The sequence below is a fragment of the Loa loa genome, assembly GCF_000183805.2.
Source record: "Loa loa unplaced genomic scaffold supercont3.507, whole genome shotgun sequence".
In the NCBI taxonomy this organism is placed as follows: domain Eukaryota; kingdom Metazoa; phylum Nematoda; class Chromadorea; order Rhabditida; family Onchocercidae; genus Loa; species Loa loa.
Genome location: NW_018108687.1, coordinates 9,837 through 25,815, shown reverse-complemented (window position 1 = coordinate 25,815; position 15,979 = coordinate 9,837). Strand labels below are relative to the sequence as shown.

At 31.9% G+C, this 15,979-nt stretch overlaps 6 protein-coding genes across 6 annotated transcripts; 5 read left to right on the top strand and 1 right to left on the bottom strand.

Moving 5' to 3' along the window:
• The first annotated feature begins 1,281 nt into the window (after positions 1-1,281).
• Positions 1,282-2,161, top strand: LOAG_07024 (hypothetical protein). Its single transcript, XM_020447320.1, has 3 exons — positions 1,282-1,437; positions 1,512-1,660; positions 1,903-2,161. Exons 1-3 carry the CDS (start codon positions 1,414-1,416, stop codon positions 2,000-2,002), a joined length of 273 nt encoding a protein of 90 aa, XP_020302438.1. The 5' UTR covers positions 1,282-1,413; the 3' UTR covers positions 2,003-2,161.
• Positions 2,162-3,659: 1,498 nt separating this feature from the next.
• On the top strand, positions 3,660-5,452 carry LOAG_07023 (hypothetical protein). Its single transcript, XM_020447319.1, has 4 exons — positions 3,660-3,797; positions 3,977-4,012; positions 4,369-4,505; positions 5,216-5,452. Exons 1-4 carry the CDS (start codon positions 3,750-3,752, stop codon positions 5,307-5,309), a joined length of 315 nt encoding a protein of 104 aa, XP_020302437.1. The 5' UTR covers positions 3,660-3,749; the 3' UTR covers positions 5,310-5,452.
• A 633-nt stretch (positions 5,453-6,085) lies between these two features.
• Positions 6,086-8,012, top strand: LOAG_07021 (hypothetical protein). The gene is made up of 4 exons (XM_020447318.1): positions 6,086-6,275; positions 6,813-6,848; positions 7,074-7,210; positions 7,525-8,012. Exons 1-4 carry the CDS (start codon positions 6,111-6,113, stop codon positions 7,607-7,609), a joined length of 423 nt encoding a protein of 140 aa, XP_020302436.1. The 5' UTR covers positions 6,086-6,110; the 3' UTR covers positions 7,610-8,012.
• A 276-nt stretch (positions 8,013-8,288) lies between these two features.
• On the top strand, positions 8,289-10,010 carry LOAG_07020 (DNA-directed RNA polymerase II polypeptide). The gene is made up of 5 exons (XM_003142552.2): positions 8,289-8,387; positions 8,566-8,645; positions 9,149-9,249; positions 9,349-9,444; positions 9,574-10,010. The coding sequence occupies exons 1-5, from the start codon at positions 8,324-8,326 to the stop codon at positions 9,647-9,649; spliced, it is 417 nt and encodes a 138-aa protein (XP_003142600.1). The 5' UTR covers positions 8,289-8,323; the 3' UTR covers positions 9,650-10,010.
• A 708-nt stretch (positions 10,011-10,718) lies between these two features.
• On the bottom strand, positions 10,719-11,030 carry LOAG_07019 (hypothetical protein; the record flags this gene model as incomplete). The annotated part of the gene is made up of 1 exon (XM_003142551.1): positions 10,719-11,030. One exon carries the CDS (start codon positions 11,028-11,030, stop codon positions 10,719-10,721), a length of 312 nt encoding a protein of 103 aa, XP_003142599.1.
• A 3,149-nt stretch (positions 11,031-14,179) lies between these two features.
• LOAG_07016 (hypothetical protein) lies at positions 14,180-14,773 on the top strand (the record flags this gene model as incomplete). Its single annotated transcript, XM_003142550.1, has 2 exons — positions 14,180-14,378; positions 14,556-14,773. Coding segments are annotated over 2 exons (417 nt in total), but the record flags the coding sequence as incomplete, so codon positions are not given.
• Positions 14,774-15,979: the final 1,206 nt, after the last annotated feature.

The window sequence follows — 15,979 nt, the reverse complement described above, 5'->3', positions numbered from 1 at the left end:
GAATACTTACATTTAAATACTTTATATATAGCAAGTTTAGTCTAACTGTATTTATTTCTTTAAATCTAAGTTAACATCACTTACAGATTCGATAGAAAAAATAATAAGTAGTGTAAAGGATGGAAAAATGACTTTTTTCCTCTTAGAAATTTTTCAACGACGAAAAATTTCTTTCATATATTGAAGAAATCATTTGATGATAATTTAAAGAAAATAGCTAAAAAAAGAAAGAAGAAACTATTAGTTCTTTTAGTCATTTCATTGTATGTTCTAGATAACTATTAACAGTTATTCATTGTAAATTATTAATTTGTTAAATGAAAACAAATATAATTTAAGAAATTTAGAAATGAAACCATTGCATGGTTTATAATTCTCCCGTTGAAAGCATGTAAATAAATAACGTGTTGTCGTGCCATTAGCACCAGGCTGAGCTACTGTAAAGGTCATTATTCGGCTAATCATTTTAACGCTTCCGTTCACACTATATAGATAACTGATAAGTTCATCGAATGCTCCACTGCGATGTTCAACCCCATGTTTGTATCGATCAATTGCTATCATATAATATTTCTGTTCATTTTTTTTATACTTATGTGTACACTTAATTAGTTGTAATTATAAGGCTTTACAAAAATTTTCGCTTGTTTGATTTAATTGTTTATTTACTCATTACTTTTTGTCTATTACTTATTTTCCTCCAATCATCTATTTATGATTTATTCATTTTTTAATTAACTAATTGTCGATATATTTTATTTAATTAATTAATTTATTTTAGATAAATATCATTATTGCCATTTCTTTTCAGGATTATATTTAAAAAAGATGAGACCCTGGGATTTTACTCGTCATCCCGGTTCAACTATGAACCGCTTTTAATAGAGCATTTTTCTTCAATGACTAAACAAGAGAAAGAAGTGGAAGCAAGGATAAAAGAGAAACAAGAGAATGAATGTACGGAAAACAGGCCATGCTATCGATTGCTTTCATATAACACCTTCAGTTTCGCTTTCAAATATTGCAAGTGTAGAGCTCTGGTGCACGCTGCATGTAAATAGCAGTACTTAATGATGGTGCACTTCTGATACCTTGCAGTTTTGCACTTTGAGCCTTACACTTAGCACTACAAGAATTATATGAGAAGTACCAAAAACATTGGCGTATAAATCATCGATATGTGCAAAGGTGATTGCTGTTAACTAAAATGAGATGTAACGCATTTCACGTTTCATCGCGTCATTCACGTCGTAATATTTCATTCACATTTCTTTGTAATTAGTAGCATTTATTGTTGTTTAATTTCGTTATCAATTTTTCACGTTAACCACTTCCTGTGTTCATATTTGATTTGGCTATTCTGAAAAATATATTTCAGATTTTGTGCACATCACAATATTTAACAGCGACAACATGCCTTTCCTCTTTCGTCCTCTGGTAACTTTTTGTAAGTTTAGCTGGGAAGAACTATTAATGCTATATAATGCATGACTACATTCAGTTCTTTGCAGCCTGACGATACAGGAATAGTGAAGAGGATGTACGACAAATTTATGAAAAATCCGGCTGTTCCGGTTCTTGCATGCGTTGCTCTCCACACGGCATTTTCCATTGCTCGTAGGCGTTTCGTGAAAAGCATGTCGCAGGCTGAATTCAACCGGTAAACGAGTAATTATTGATTCTTTTCTAGTAATCTTCCAAATCATTGATCTCGATTGGAGAACTTGTATTGATTTCCTGTTTCTCAGAACATTTTAAATTAGTGAAATCTTGAGTCATTTGGAATGGCGAGTTTGATTTGCTTGACTAGATTCCTCAAAAGTGTTTGTGGCAATCTTTGACGTGTAAAAAATATGACGCATACAATATATCTGTGTTTCAAATCGAAGTTTATTCATTTAGATCTATTGCTTTGGTACCACTGACGGCGTTTGCTGGTACAGCTGTCTGGTACCATGGTACTTCAATCAGGGATCAACAGTACATCCGTCCTGACAAATAAACAGAATACAAAGTGGCATAAAGCGATAGTCTGATAAAAGACACAGCGACAATGCATAAGCATTAACGATTTTTGTCATGTTTTCTTTTTTTAATATATAATTTTAGAATACCTTGTAGATAACGTGTAAAATAAAGCATTATTTGATGTACTTTTGAGGGAATCAAGTGATGTGCCGCAGACTTTTCCTTTCCTTCAAGTACGTTTGGACGTTGCGGACGTGTCGGCTAGCATCCAAAAGCAAGCGCATGGATTCTGCCATATTCCTGTCCACTTATGTATTTTTGCCCTGCTTTAAGTTTCTTCTCGAAATGAGATTTTCGATTTTTTTTTCAATGTAATTTCAATTTTCTTACTGCTGAAAGATATCTGAGCAGGTTATTCCAAGTTTTAGGTGATTTTACAGCTTCCTTTTGCTACGGACGGGGATTATTATACACCAAGGATTACTGTACACCCCTTCATGTATTCCACGTTAAGACAGCGGGACATATTATGACTAACAATTCTCATTAAGTTAAATTAACAGTTCTTTCAAGTCCCTGTAACCAAGAGATCACATCGTATAAAATTTAAAAAAAAAAAAAGGAATAATTAAAGAAAAAGTATGGAGAAATCATTTACAATAAGTGCTCAAATGACCTTTGACGTACAGCCTACGTTAGCCTTTCGATCTGTCGCAACCATTTGCAATATCTGCCATTAGTCTCAGCCAAAACCAATCCAACTCAACTCAAATGCAAAGAATATTTTCCATTACTATGGTTCTCTGTCTATTTCATCAATGAACGAGACGAATTTCGCTGTTTGCAAAAATCGATAAGAGACAGTGTTAGATGGACCCTATGAGAGAGCTGCCATACCTCTCTGACACTTCAAACTTCGTTTTCTCATCTCTCAACGTTGTATTTGATCAATGCGACATTTGTTGTGGACAGTGAAGATTATTAGATCCTTATAAAAGATATGTCTTGTTGATTAAGGTCGTCACTTCCGTATTCTCATAAACACTCATTTGACATAAGCTATTCCTCGGGGAAACTGCCCAACTAAGCTTTTCAATGTTGTTATGCATATCATCATTTTCTGATTTATTTTCCGGTCGGGAGAAAATTAAGTAGCAAAGGATTAGTCTCTCTATTTCCTCGTCATACTTGCGTGATATTTATTTAGTCAAGTTTAAAAGACAACGTTCAGATTGGCTGAGCATTTTGAGGACAAACTATTCAACTAAGCTTTTCAGAAAGCCCATTTAGAGGATAGGTTTTGAAATGTAGTGTTGATTTTGTAAATTCAGCCTGCTTTCTGGATATTTGTTCCAGATGAGGGAAGTAAATGTTTATTTTCCCATTATCCTTTCGTTCAGTAGTAACAGTACTTACGCTCTCGATTTCCTGCTTGTCCACTGTACTTGACCGGATCTCAGTCAAATACAAGTCTGATCCGATACTGAAAATTTTCAGGACATTAACATCTTCGTTCATTGCAGGAGAGTATACTGGTCATGACGTAGAATTTACTGATAGGATAGAACTTAGCTGATAGGACATTCGTATATTTGAGTAGAGGATAGGTTATGATATGTAGTGTAAAACTTTCAACAAATATTTCCCATTCTGGATCGGTCAGTAACACTGAACTGATCCTCTAATGTTGGCTACACTTTTTCTGGCTTTGAATTATCGTCGATCGTATGAGGAAACTTTGGCTGATACATAATATAATGCTAATTTGCAGTTGACAGAGGATGAATCTGATTAGAAAGGCGTTAATGACTTCAGCGACAATGCAAAAGGTTAGTGCGTTGGGATTAATCGGCGTAAACTAATCGGAAAAGGATCTTATTCAGATCGCACAATTAAAATTTTCCGTAACTTTACATGTGTTCAAAGAATTGTGATTTTACAATAGCACGTATCTTGGGACAAAGCGAGCTTCATTCCTTTTGTGCTTATGAATGTCATGCTTTTTCAGACGAAGGATTACGATCCAGGATTTGTCGGCATGAATGTAAGCATGGTTTGAAATCAAAAGCTTTGATCAAGGAATTTATTTATGGGTTTCGCTTCACGCACTGTCTTAATAATAGAATTGGTGGTGACAGACTTCAATGTTAATAGGATATCATTGATAAGAACTGGTGTAATAATAATGTTATCGTTATAATAGATGAATATTGAGAGCAGTGATAATTCAACAATTTTTTGCTACGATTCGACATTCCTTTCTACTAGATCAAAATGAAGATGACGCAATAGCAATTAGCATAGTGTTTCAGTCGTTTCAAAATTGTAAAAGAAGGACTCTGACCTTCGTCGGATTGTGTAGTATTGGCATTGATGATAACAGTTATAATTTCGTTGCAGCTACAACAACAAGAAATGAAACGACATCGCGATTGGCTAAAAAATCCGGTATTTCTATCGGGTACTTTGCTAGCCTGGATAGCCTTGATGGGGTATCTGAAGCCACACAGTGAAAGAGTTTCATTCGCGGAACACAGGTAATATTGATCACTTTGGTTCAAAATGTGATTTCACAGTAAACTGAATGATTAAATGAAGGATACGCATCTAATCAACTTCTAATTTTTAAGTTCCACTTTGATGCTTGTATAGATGTATTTGGCAAGCCATATAGCAGTGACATATAGTGTTATTGATGAATTTCTTCTTCGTCCTTATTCTATTTTCATTCGTTTTCAAACTACAATACTCAATGAGAAAAAGTATTAAAGATTTTTCCAACGATTCGTTGAGTTGTGATGTATTAGAAGGACTTCATGGGTCCCTTTTTCTTTTTAATCTTTGCTCATTGTTGTGGGATTGGTTCTCGTTTTCCTCAATAATTAGCTGATAGACACTTTCTGAGCTGACCATTATCCGATCATACTTCAAACCATAGAGTTCGAAAAATCTGCTATAAATTATTATTTGGCTGCCTAGTAATCTTATTATAACTATGCATATACTAAAAAGATATCTAAATCTTTTTTCTTTATCCCTGGAATTCTCTTTTTTCCTTTTTTTTTTCGCACTGGTCCAAAATATTACTCGAAATATTCTGGTATATTTGTTTCGCCTCTAAATTTTTAATTTTTCTCATCAATAGATTAAAACAACTGAAAATTATTATGTTTGCCATCACTAAAGCGATAACTGGAGCAATTTTTCATTATTACAATCACATGCGACTATTAATTAATTTGTTCAGATTTCGAATATTCCTGCAAGGATCGTCATTCGTCTTTGTACTTACATGCGCCACAATAGCTCGATACTACCAACGAATAAAGGAAACCAACTGATACATTTTCCGAATCGAATAATCTTTCATTATTGTCTTCTAGAGAAAAGCTATCAAAATTGCGACGCAATAACTGGTCAGAAAAAGAAAAAAGATTATTATTGTCGAAAAATTTTTCTGGAATCCTTTACTGCTTCAATACGGTACATTAACTTTCCATTGCATAAGTTATATATATATCCCATTTTGACAAGTCTAAATTTCTCCAACGAACAGTATACAAGAATAAAATAAACACTGGGTAAACGAAGAAACCTGCTGTGGGAATTTAAAATAGTGCCTGAAGCCAGTGATGACTTTTTATCAATCCCTATTTTCGAGGAGGATTTCCATTTACTTAGAATTAAGTAGCATCATGAAACTTGATTATTTTCATTTTAATTCCTATTATCTCATTGTATAGCAATAGACAGAACATGCATGCACGTGGTGAACGTTTGTTTACGTGTAACTATAGATACGGAAATGTAATTTAAGCATGCACAAACTCACACAGATTATGCATCTAAGGACATATGTAACAAACGAATCTTTATAGTTGTAGTAACAGGAATGTGATTTCAAACTGCATTAATTTGTATCGGTCATTTTTGTTTCCCTTATAAAATGTTTCATTTAAAAGCAAGTTGTAGCATTCGAAAATATTATCCCCGAATAAATAATTTCTCGTCTTAAACAATCAACATAAAAGCAGAAACTTCCAAAGTTTAGTTTTTTTCTCTGCTTTGCGTCGCTTTCTAATGCCTCGGCCGTAAAATCTAGGAGCTCCTGGTGTTGGTCTTGTCCGTTTTTTTCTAAGCGTATGGCGAAGGTTTTTGGAGAGTGTAATACTTCTTTACGTGGCTTTTTTATATCTTTACCCTGCGATCTAATCAGATTTAGATGGTGTTACAGAAAACTTATGCTTACTTTACAGAGAAATATGGTAATAAGAACTCTGCGCAAAGTGTATATGGCCACCACATCGGTTAGTCCACTTTCTTCTTATCCGTTTTTTTAATAACATCACCACAATATAGAAATCCAGGGAGCTGATATTGCCTGTTGCCATCACCGAAAAGTATCTCTTCTCTGTTACCAAAGTTACGTTGAGAGAGTTAGTTGAGTTATCTGAACATGGAGGCCCAGCAGTTAATTTGAATTAGTGCGTCGAATCAAATTATGCGATTCGTGAGAAACTGGATAGGATCTAAGGTACGGGAATGGAAGGACTTCCTTCTGAAGTCAATGAATTTCGAAAAATGCTCGCGTTGTCGTTTTGGTTTACATGACCATGAACAAATGAAGTATGAGTAAGTGTTGTTCTTCGAGACTTGTGGGTTCTTTCGGACGGAAAATTCCAAACTTCTCTCTTTTCCATTTGAATCATTTATGAAGATAAAAATGGTAGGTGAAAAGAAATCATCTTCCAGTATCCAGTTGATACCATTTGGAGAAACGGAAAAAATAGTACCATGGCCCAGTTAATACTATCCGAAATAAAATTAATTGTTGAATTTTTCAGGTTGGTAATTCCAGTTCTGGCGCTGTTGATACCACTGTAAGTTACTCAAATATTATCATCGACAAGTGGTATTTAGATTATCGTTAACAATTGTATTTGTTTCATCATGCATTCTCTTAGTTGCTGATTGCTGTCAGCTGGATGTTTTGATTGATACTTTGTTATCATCATTGTTGGTATTCATGGGAGACATGCAGATTGAAAGTTTGGAATGGTTATTTTCATTTCTATCATCGATCGCTTTACTCTTTCTTTTTTCAGATAGATTATAAAATGTTGAAAAAGCGACATGATTTATTGAAGAATCCTTTTGTTCTCGCTGGAATTGTACTACCATGGATTGCTTTGCATGGCTTTTTGAAGCCTCATTCAGAAAGAATATCGTTCGCCGAGCACAGGTCAGAATAACTTACAACCCTTGTATTTCCTTCAATTTGCAGTACACTTAATGCATTATAAGGCTCTCGCTATAGCTAGATTTCTTTTTGATTGGTGGACTTTTGTGACGGCATGTCTATGTATCAAAATTCTTTTATGGAGCTACTTTTTAAAAATTCCCCTTCGAAAACATGGTCATCCTTTTACCCATTATGTATAAGAGTAGTAATCACAATACTCGAATGTTTTAGTGGATAGCAACGTTTGACCAGTCTCAAGCTGAAATGGTAAGGCATGATATCCAGTAGTTTTGGCGATAAAATATATATTTCAGATTTCGCATCTTCCTACAGTTCTGTACATTTATTACAGTCTTTTCGGTGGCGACAATGATGCGAAGAAATAAATCGAGACACTGAGGAAAATGTGTATAGAAGTGGTTGAACTAATGAGGGAAGTACTATTGACATTCACTATTAACATTGAATACTGCCAATATCTTCTAGCTTTTCAGAGATTTTTCTCGTTAAGAATACCATTATAACACGTCCTCATAGTATTTATTGAATTTCTAGATTTTAAAGTGGGATTTAAGCACATGTAAAAGCGCGGTTGTAATATTTTGTCTCATTGTAAGTACTGATTCAAGTTTATTTCTGAACTGGCATTTCTGAACCACATCTTTCGAACCACAACCTTTATTTCTGAACCACATCTTTCGACCATATTTCTTGCTGATCTCTAAATGATCATTGATCTCTCCATTTCTTCTTTTTACCGTCATTATTGATTTGATATTTTCTGTTATTTCTGTCAGTTTTGTTGGGAATCTCTTGCCTTGAGATAGTTGTAGTCAAATACTAATTACTTGTTCGGGTACTTGTTTGTTTTTTTGTTTTTGTATTCCGTGATGATATATTTGCTGTGCTTACTTCTGCCTCTGTCGGATTATTATTTATGCAATATTTATTACTTGATATTCTTGAATAGTAAAAATATTTATTTTTAATGTTGCTTTAACAGTGGTCATTCAGTCCAAGCATAATGTTTAAGGTCTGCGTTTGTAGATCTCAATAAACTATGTATGAATGCAGAGTATTGCAGTGGTTTTTGTTCTTTACAACGAAGGGATAATGCCAGGTAATCAGCCGGATGATACAACTGATGAAGATGCGACCGAATTGAAATTCCCGAAAGGTTTGTTTTCTTGTTTAGTGTATTGTGTAATTTGTTTTACTACTCGGCATTAAAGGTAAAGGCAGCAAAAGCAGAGAGATAGATGCTTTTGTTTTTACCGTAAACCAATATACTCGGCTTCTATTCCCCGAGATTAACAGCAGCTTCTTATGTTTAAATTAATTATCCCTATTTTCAGAATTTGAACAAGCCGATACTTTGTTAACATCGGAAGTGTACTTACTGTTAGAACATCGACGCCAACAAAGTGAGCAGAAGGTAAAATCTGTTGGTCAGATTACGAGCTCAAACGAATTTTTTAATTTGAACCACTACTACTTTCAGCCAAAGCTGACGTGTACCGTGAAGCTGTTTTGTACACAAACAAAATTAGTATAATTTTAGGTTCTTACGTAGGGCAGTAATTTAATTCAAGCAATCATATTAGAACTTCAGTTGACAGATGGTAGACGGATGATTTGATGTTATCATCTTGATTTCGTGCCATAATTCAAAGTTTTATGCGTTCTTGCAGGTGCTATTAAAATTGTTACTTTTTATGAGATCGTTTATATCTTGTCGTTTATATCTCGTTTATACCAATTTTCATGTTTGACGTTTCATCACGTAATTGCATTAGTTGAATAAATTTTGTTTCTTGGACTATATTACTTTTTGTAACGTTTGTGATTGGTGTTTATGATCGAATATGTTTGAGGTGAGTCCAATGCTGATGTTCGGGAAATCTTCTTTATTAGTAATGGAAGAAATTATATTTTCAGGAGGAAATTGACGAGATGAGTGATGTTTTCGTGAAAACTTTAAATTATACGCGACGAATGGCACGGTTTAAAAATAGGGAAACGATTCGAGCTGTTAGAACGTAAGCGTTAAATTTTACATCTGAAGGGAATGTGTTTCCGATAAACTTTTTGTCACGTCGTTAAAATCAAAACTTGTTCTTCAGTAACATTGATTGCAGTTTGCTGGCAACGAAACCGCTGCATAAATTTGAGGTTGCACAGATTGCTAACCTGTGTCCAGAAACATCTGAGGAAGCAAAAGCTTTAATTCCCAGGTTTTTGGATTTTTTTCTCTCATTTTTTCCTTATTCAAATATATCATCTTCATGTCACGTATCTTATTACTAAGGTCATTTGAAACATTATGGCTGTTAACTGTTATTATCAGCAAACTACTTGTTTAGCTTGGAAAACAAAATGGAGGATGACGAGCTGGACGAGGTGCTAAAAGATTTGCATAGCAAAAAAACGTTTCAATAATTATTACTTGGGACAAGTGCACTTTTTCTGTACATTATCAAGAAATGTTTTGTTGATGCTGTTAAATGGTCAAGAAAGAGAAGGAAATAAAAACCTTCCTAGCATATAAATATTTCGGCAATATGTTGTCGTGGAACAATAAAAATCGATTTGGAATTTTAATAATTACCTTTTTATTAGCCTCATCAATAACTTCTATCTGCAGGAACGTTGATCGCTGTCAGTTTTGTTGATTATTGCGGATTTCTAGATACTCGGCTTTTTCATTGGAAATTTCATAGAAAATCGGAATCCAAATGACTCGGGAATATTCGAATTACTGAAGATTTTAGAAGAGTTAGATGTAATGACATGGAAATTATTCACAAGAAACAGAACTTTACAGAAAGTCATTTTCATTCTCGAAACAAAGTTTCCAAGTGGATATTTAACAATTTCATTTTTCATGAAATCAAATGACGAAATGATAGTTCTCCCAAAACACGAAATATGAGAAGTCATATGTATTAGAATGGAAAAAACTGCGAACGAGCAAATGAAGCCGGGAAAGGAAATGGCCGAATTCATGAAAAAAGAGGATTAGTGATATACAAATATAAATGAACCAATGGTGAAGCCAAAGAATGGAGAAAAGAAAGAGGAAAAATGAACGAAACGAATGAATAGATATCAAAGTATTTCATTTGTCTTTCAATACGAAGTGAAAACTAATTATTTGAAGATGAAATGCTTCATTTTGCAACTGTCTACAATTGAAATTAGTACCAAACCATCTAAACAAAATGAGTAGATAAGCCGAACTTAAAATGAACTTCGGAGCGGGAGGAAAGTACCGCGGGGTAGAGGGCTGTAACGTTTTATCTTCATTCTCACTGTTTAGTATTTGAACCGAACAAGGCTTTAAGTATGAATTACTTAGAAATTGAGGTGTTCAAATTTCTTTCTTTTTAAGGTTGAAATTTTTATTGATTGCTTATTTCTTTCACTGAAAACTGGTTGGATTTAAATAGCTTAATGATTTCATATATCTTTATAAACTTATGGAAGGGAAAGTTAATGCTTTCGAAATTTAGCATTTTATTGTGTCGAAGTCATATTGAATGTTGAATGGATCAAGAAAACATGAATGTATTTCCTGAATAAATTCATGAATGAATTTATTTATAATTCTGCGATGCCGAATCACTGTCCATTTACTATAACCACGTAACCACGTCTGGATTACGAAAAGTGAAAGAACACGTTGTATAGCCGTAAGCGAGAATGATTCCAATTCATCCATTCCACTTATAGACGGAATCATTTGTTGTTGAATAGCGGCTCTTACATGGAAATGCAGCATGGCTATTATCCATTTCAAATGTGATATGATATCATTCATCTTTTCTAATAATATTTGCTGAGATTTTTATCAGCTATCAATTGTCAGTTAAAACCTTTCTTTGGAATGATCCTGGAATTTAAATCCCTACAATTTCAAGAAATCTAATTACTGCATTATTATACATTCTACATATATACGTTTATTCCTTATGCAACACTTGAAAATTTTGTTAGAGGAAAGCAATCTATGGGATGGACGTACACTTCAACGACTGTTTGTTCAGGGAAATAAAGAGGTTGGAATAATTGTTATAAATGATACAAATGGAAGGAAAATAACTTTATGCATGTTGAGCAATAGTGTTGAACCGAATGACATCATGAAGGATGTTATCCAAGAGCTATCAATTAAATCTAATTTTTAGCTTTTAGGACGCTTTTTTAGGTCTTTAATTTAATAAAGTCAGTGGTTACCATCTGGTGAAGTACCACTAATGGGACTTCACTCTGTGGATGCATTAACTTGATATTTTTCAAGTTTAACAATTAATTATTGCTCTTTTAACTAAGAGTAACTCGAGACAGAATTTCAATTTGAGCTGAAACGAGAGATAATAACACAAAAGATCTAATATTTGCATAAATGGAAACTGATGGATTTCTGACGTTAGGTGTAAGTGTTTGATGAAATATTTAATTTGTGAAGTATTAAATAATTCTCGTTCGTTGATCCAATATTATGTACTTACTGATTTTTGCATTGTCATGAAAATCTTCGTTTTCAATTTTAGCTAATTGATAATTAAAGCATATCGGTTTATTTTCGATATTCGTCCTCATTCATTGTTGGACATCTTAATCACACTTCACTTACTCATATTTCGATGCTAATGACACCTTTTTTTTAAAAGTTTATTTCCCTTTAGTTTCTAAGAAAAACAAAACTTATGCTGTTTTTCTGTTTGAAATTTCTAATTTGAATAATGTACTAAATTAGTAAGGTTATTTTAAAAAATTCGCACACTTCTAAAATGTTTTAAAATCTTCTAAAATGTTTTACTGAATTACTTAATTAGCATATTTAGCATTAAATTGCGAAAGCAACAAAATGGATGACTATAAAAGGGTAGTTAAAGTTTCTATAATCAATGTTTACAATTAAATGTCCTGGTGGTTCTTCCAGTCCAATCTCTTTTGGTTATGTACACTAGGTGTTGCACTCTTCACAAATGATACAATTTGTAATGATGGTATAGTTTGAAATTTAAATATTGGAATACATGAATGAACAACAATGAAAATCTGCTGAGTAATAAATAAGCGATGAAATGAATTAATTAACTATAAATGATATTTTAACCATACGAGAATCTTAAGATTTTATTTTTTTTTATTACAGTTATTTCAATCATGAGAAAATAATGATAAAACGATTAATGTTGTATTGCAGAATGAGAAGAAAAGCAATTTCGCGCTATTTTCAGTAGGAAAATACAGAATTGATGAATATAGTAATTAATTCGTTTTCAGGGCAATGTGACAATTCACTACAACAAATACTGGTGACTTCATTTCCACGTAGAAAACGATCTTCCCTTTGTAATGATCCACCGAAGGTTTTAAAGGCTTATTAGTAGTTTGCAAACTAAGCGTGACAATTTGTAAATAAATATTGCAAAAAACACACAAGAAAAAAAAAAAGGTTACACAAAGCATATTATTACTTGTAAAACAATAATGGTGACATATTTATTAGCGTGCGATTATTAAAATACATACATATATATGCCATACATATATATGCCAAAGTACAAAAACGAGTTCTTTCAATTCTTTTTTAAGGGCTTTCATTTTTGCTATTATTCTGTGCGTATCATGGAAGAGTACTGGAATTTAAAACGTGAATTTGATACTGATAATAGAGAAATGATTCAAAATTGCATGAAAACTACTAATTATACGTATGGATTCACATATCAAATCGATCTATCTGAGAGAACATATATGTATGCTTTTGTATATATATTTGTTCAAATTAATTTAAATTTAGTAATGTTACGAAAAGAACTTACAAATTAGCAAGAAAAAAAGAAAATTCTCCTCAATAAGTTTTTTTCCTTCAATTGTAAAAAACTTCAATTGAGTCAACAATTTGAAATTCATTTTGAACATTGATAATTGGTTTAAATGAGAACAATATGCAGTAATGATCAAAGAATGAAGATGAAACATTTGGTAGATATCTTTTATTATTGCTGCAAGGATTGCTCATCCATTAATGTTTGTTTATTTTTATATATTATACTGTTATACATAGTGAAATAAATTGCCCAACTTTATAATCAAAATTAATGTCATTAATAAATTATGACTTTATTAGGAGATGAATGATGAAGAAATTGTTAATTTTATTGGTAATTTATTGTTGAAAAATTTGCCGAAACCGAGTAATGGTACATATAACTATGTTCCTGGCAAATCACTTCCGTATTGTTTATTGGAGGATGGTGCACTTGCAGTAATTCCTTTTTTTTTTACGATTTATTCTACTTATTGATATATGGAAAGTGAATTTTTACAAATTGGAAAAATAATAGAATACTTCTAGTAACTAATTAACAATTACTGCAACAACAAATGCACTTATCTTTTTTATTATTTCCTTTTTCAGATATCCACTTATCAATGGCCTCTCTTTCTTTATCCCCTAATTTTTTGTTTTCACTTTCTTAGTAAGATATTTGCAAATAAGTGATAAAAACTTTGAATTTTATGCAAATATTTTTTTGGACGAAAGTAGTTGGTATTAATCATTGTGTATTATTGTTGGATTCGTGTTCAATGACTAAAATTTATGTGGGACCATTGTTGGCATCAAAATTTGATCAATTATCACAATCTACTCAACGGATAAATGTTCGTTTTAAAATGAATTTCAATGAAAATTTTTTTCTTTGATATATGCATAAGCATATTTTGAGTTAAAACATTTGCTTTCATTTAAATTTTATCAATTAAATTAGCGTGTCTTTTCCTGATTTATAAAGTACAATTTATTTTTTTTTAAACATTCAAATTTTAATAAACAATTGTTTAAAGAAATCATTAGCGGATGCTGTTTCAATGAATTTTACGGATATATGCCCTAAATCAGAATGTATATATTATCTGTCCCCATTGGAATTTTTCTTTTATTGTTGCTGCGATATGAATTATATGCTTTGTGCTTATACCAGCGATGAAAAATTACTTTCATATGCTAGCATAAATGCGAAAACTTGGATGAACAATCTCGCGATACGATCATTTAAAGAATCTCTAATATATGACGTTGCAACTGATACATTCATGCCAATTTTCGGTAGACAATGGACGTATCGCAAATATGTCTATAGCAGACCAACAGGTGACTATCAAAAATGATGACAATTAGGACTACAGAAATTAGAATAAAATTGTTTAATCTAAAAAAAAAGAAAGGAAAAATAATAATAAATAACAATTTGGAAGAGGAGAAAAAAATGCTTTACGTGAAAAGCTTGAATCTTTACGGAAAAATGATTCATAAATAATCTTATTTCAGTTGATGAGCACACAGGAAATTTGACATCATCTGGAATTAATATACCTTTACATCTCTGTGCATTTGGTAGTTTTAATTTAACTATCGGTAATTGGGAAGACGAAGATTTTATGATGAAAATAGGAAAACGTGAAATGTTAGCAGAACCTCAAAAATTCTGTTACTACATGCCATCTTTACAATTTACAGAAACCGATCGAAATCCACCAACATCGTTGGTTTTTTTTTTCTCGATTATGTAAATTCTAGATTTTTGTTTAAGGTTAAATTTGCATTAAAAGTAAAACAATTTTAATTATACTGTAATATGGCAGATTATTTTATCATCATATGATTTAGTTTGAGCATTAAATAATACAGTATGTTATCGAATAATTTTTTGAAGATTAAAGATGAGTTATGGAAGTGATACAGAAGAAATATGCAAAAAAGAAGGATGTACTATTGAAGGACCAAGTTGCTTGCAAGATTTAATTTCGCTAGATCATGTGGTCGTCACATTTAGATGTTGTTGTAATAAGGACGATTTATGCAATCATTTAGGAAATAAATACTTTGAAATAACTGATGAACTTATCAGTGCCACGTAAGTTCGTTAAAATTGTATGTTAAATGGAACAAATAATAACACAAGTGAATGTTAGGAGAAAAAATTCTAGCAATAATTACCTTTCGAAGTGAAATATTCGGAAGTGCTGTCTTTCGAATTGAATAATATCTGACATTATAAACAAATGATAAAAAATTTCTTCATTTCTCAATTTAAACCATTTACGCAAATATTTCTTCGATATCTTTGCTTCTTTTACTTTATCATATAAATTTCTGATATCTTTTTTCTTAAATAGCTCAATAGTCAAATGATTTTTTCTATGCATCCCAAAAAATTATATTACCTTGCTCTAAAATGAATAATTTTTATCATTGAATGATGTCAAAGTCAATATGTTTTATGCTATTTATAATTTAAAAATTCAAAAAAAGTAAGCTGTACATTTATTTTTACATTTAAAAAATCAAAGAAGAAGAGTTCAAAAACCAATAAACGAAATTTCGGTCAAAATTTTACTTGAAATATTTTATTTTTAGCATAAAATATTTATTAGGAAAATTTGCAGGCATATTTTCCCGTGCATAAGTCAATCATATTCTTATTTAAATATTTATTTCAATCGTAAATTCGACGAGCCTTATATCAAATGCAGTCGTTTCTTTACATTTGATACATATGATGAAGTGATGCTCATCGAGGATCATTCATTTTTTGCACCGGAAAATAAAACTCTCAGAACATTGTACGAGCAGGGAGAAAAGTTACACTTAATAGGGTAAGACACAAAATTAAAACTATTTCCATTTGATGAGTAGTAATTGATACAAATTTCATACGTATAAAGTATTATATAACTGATAATGATAATAAT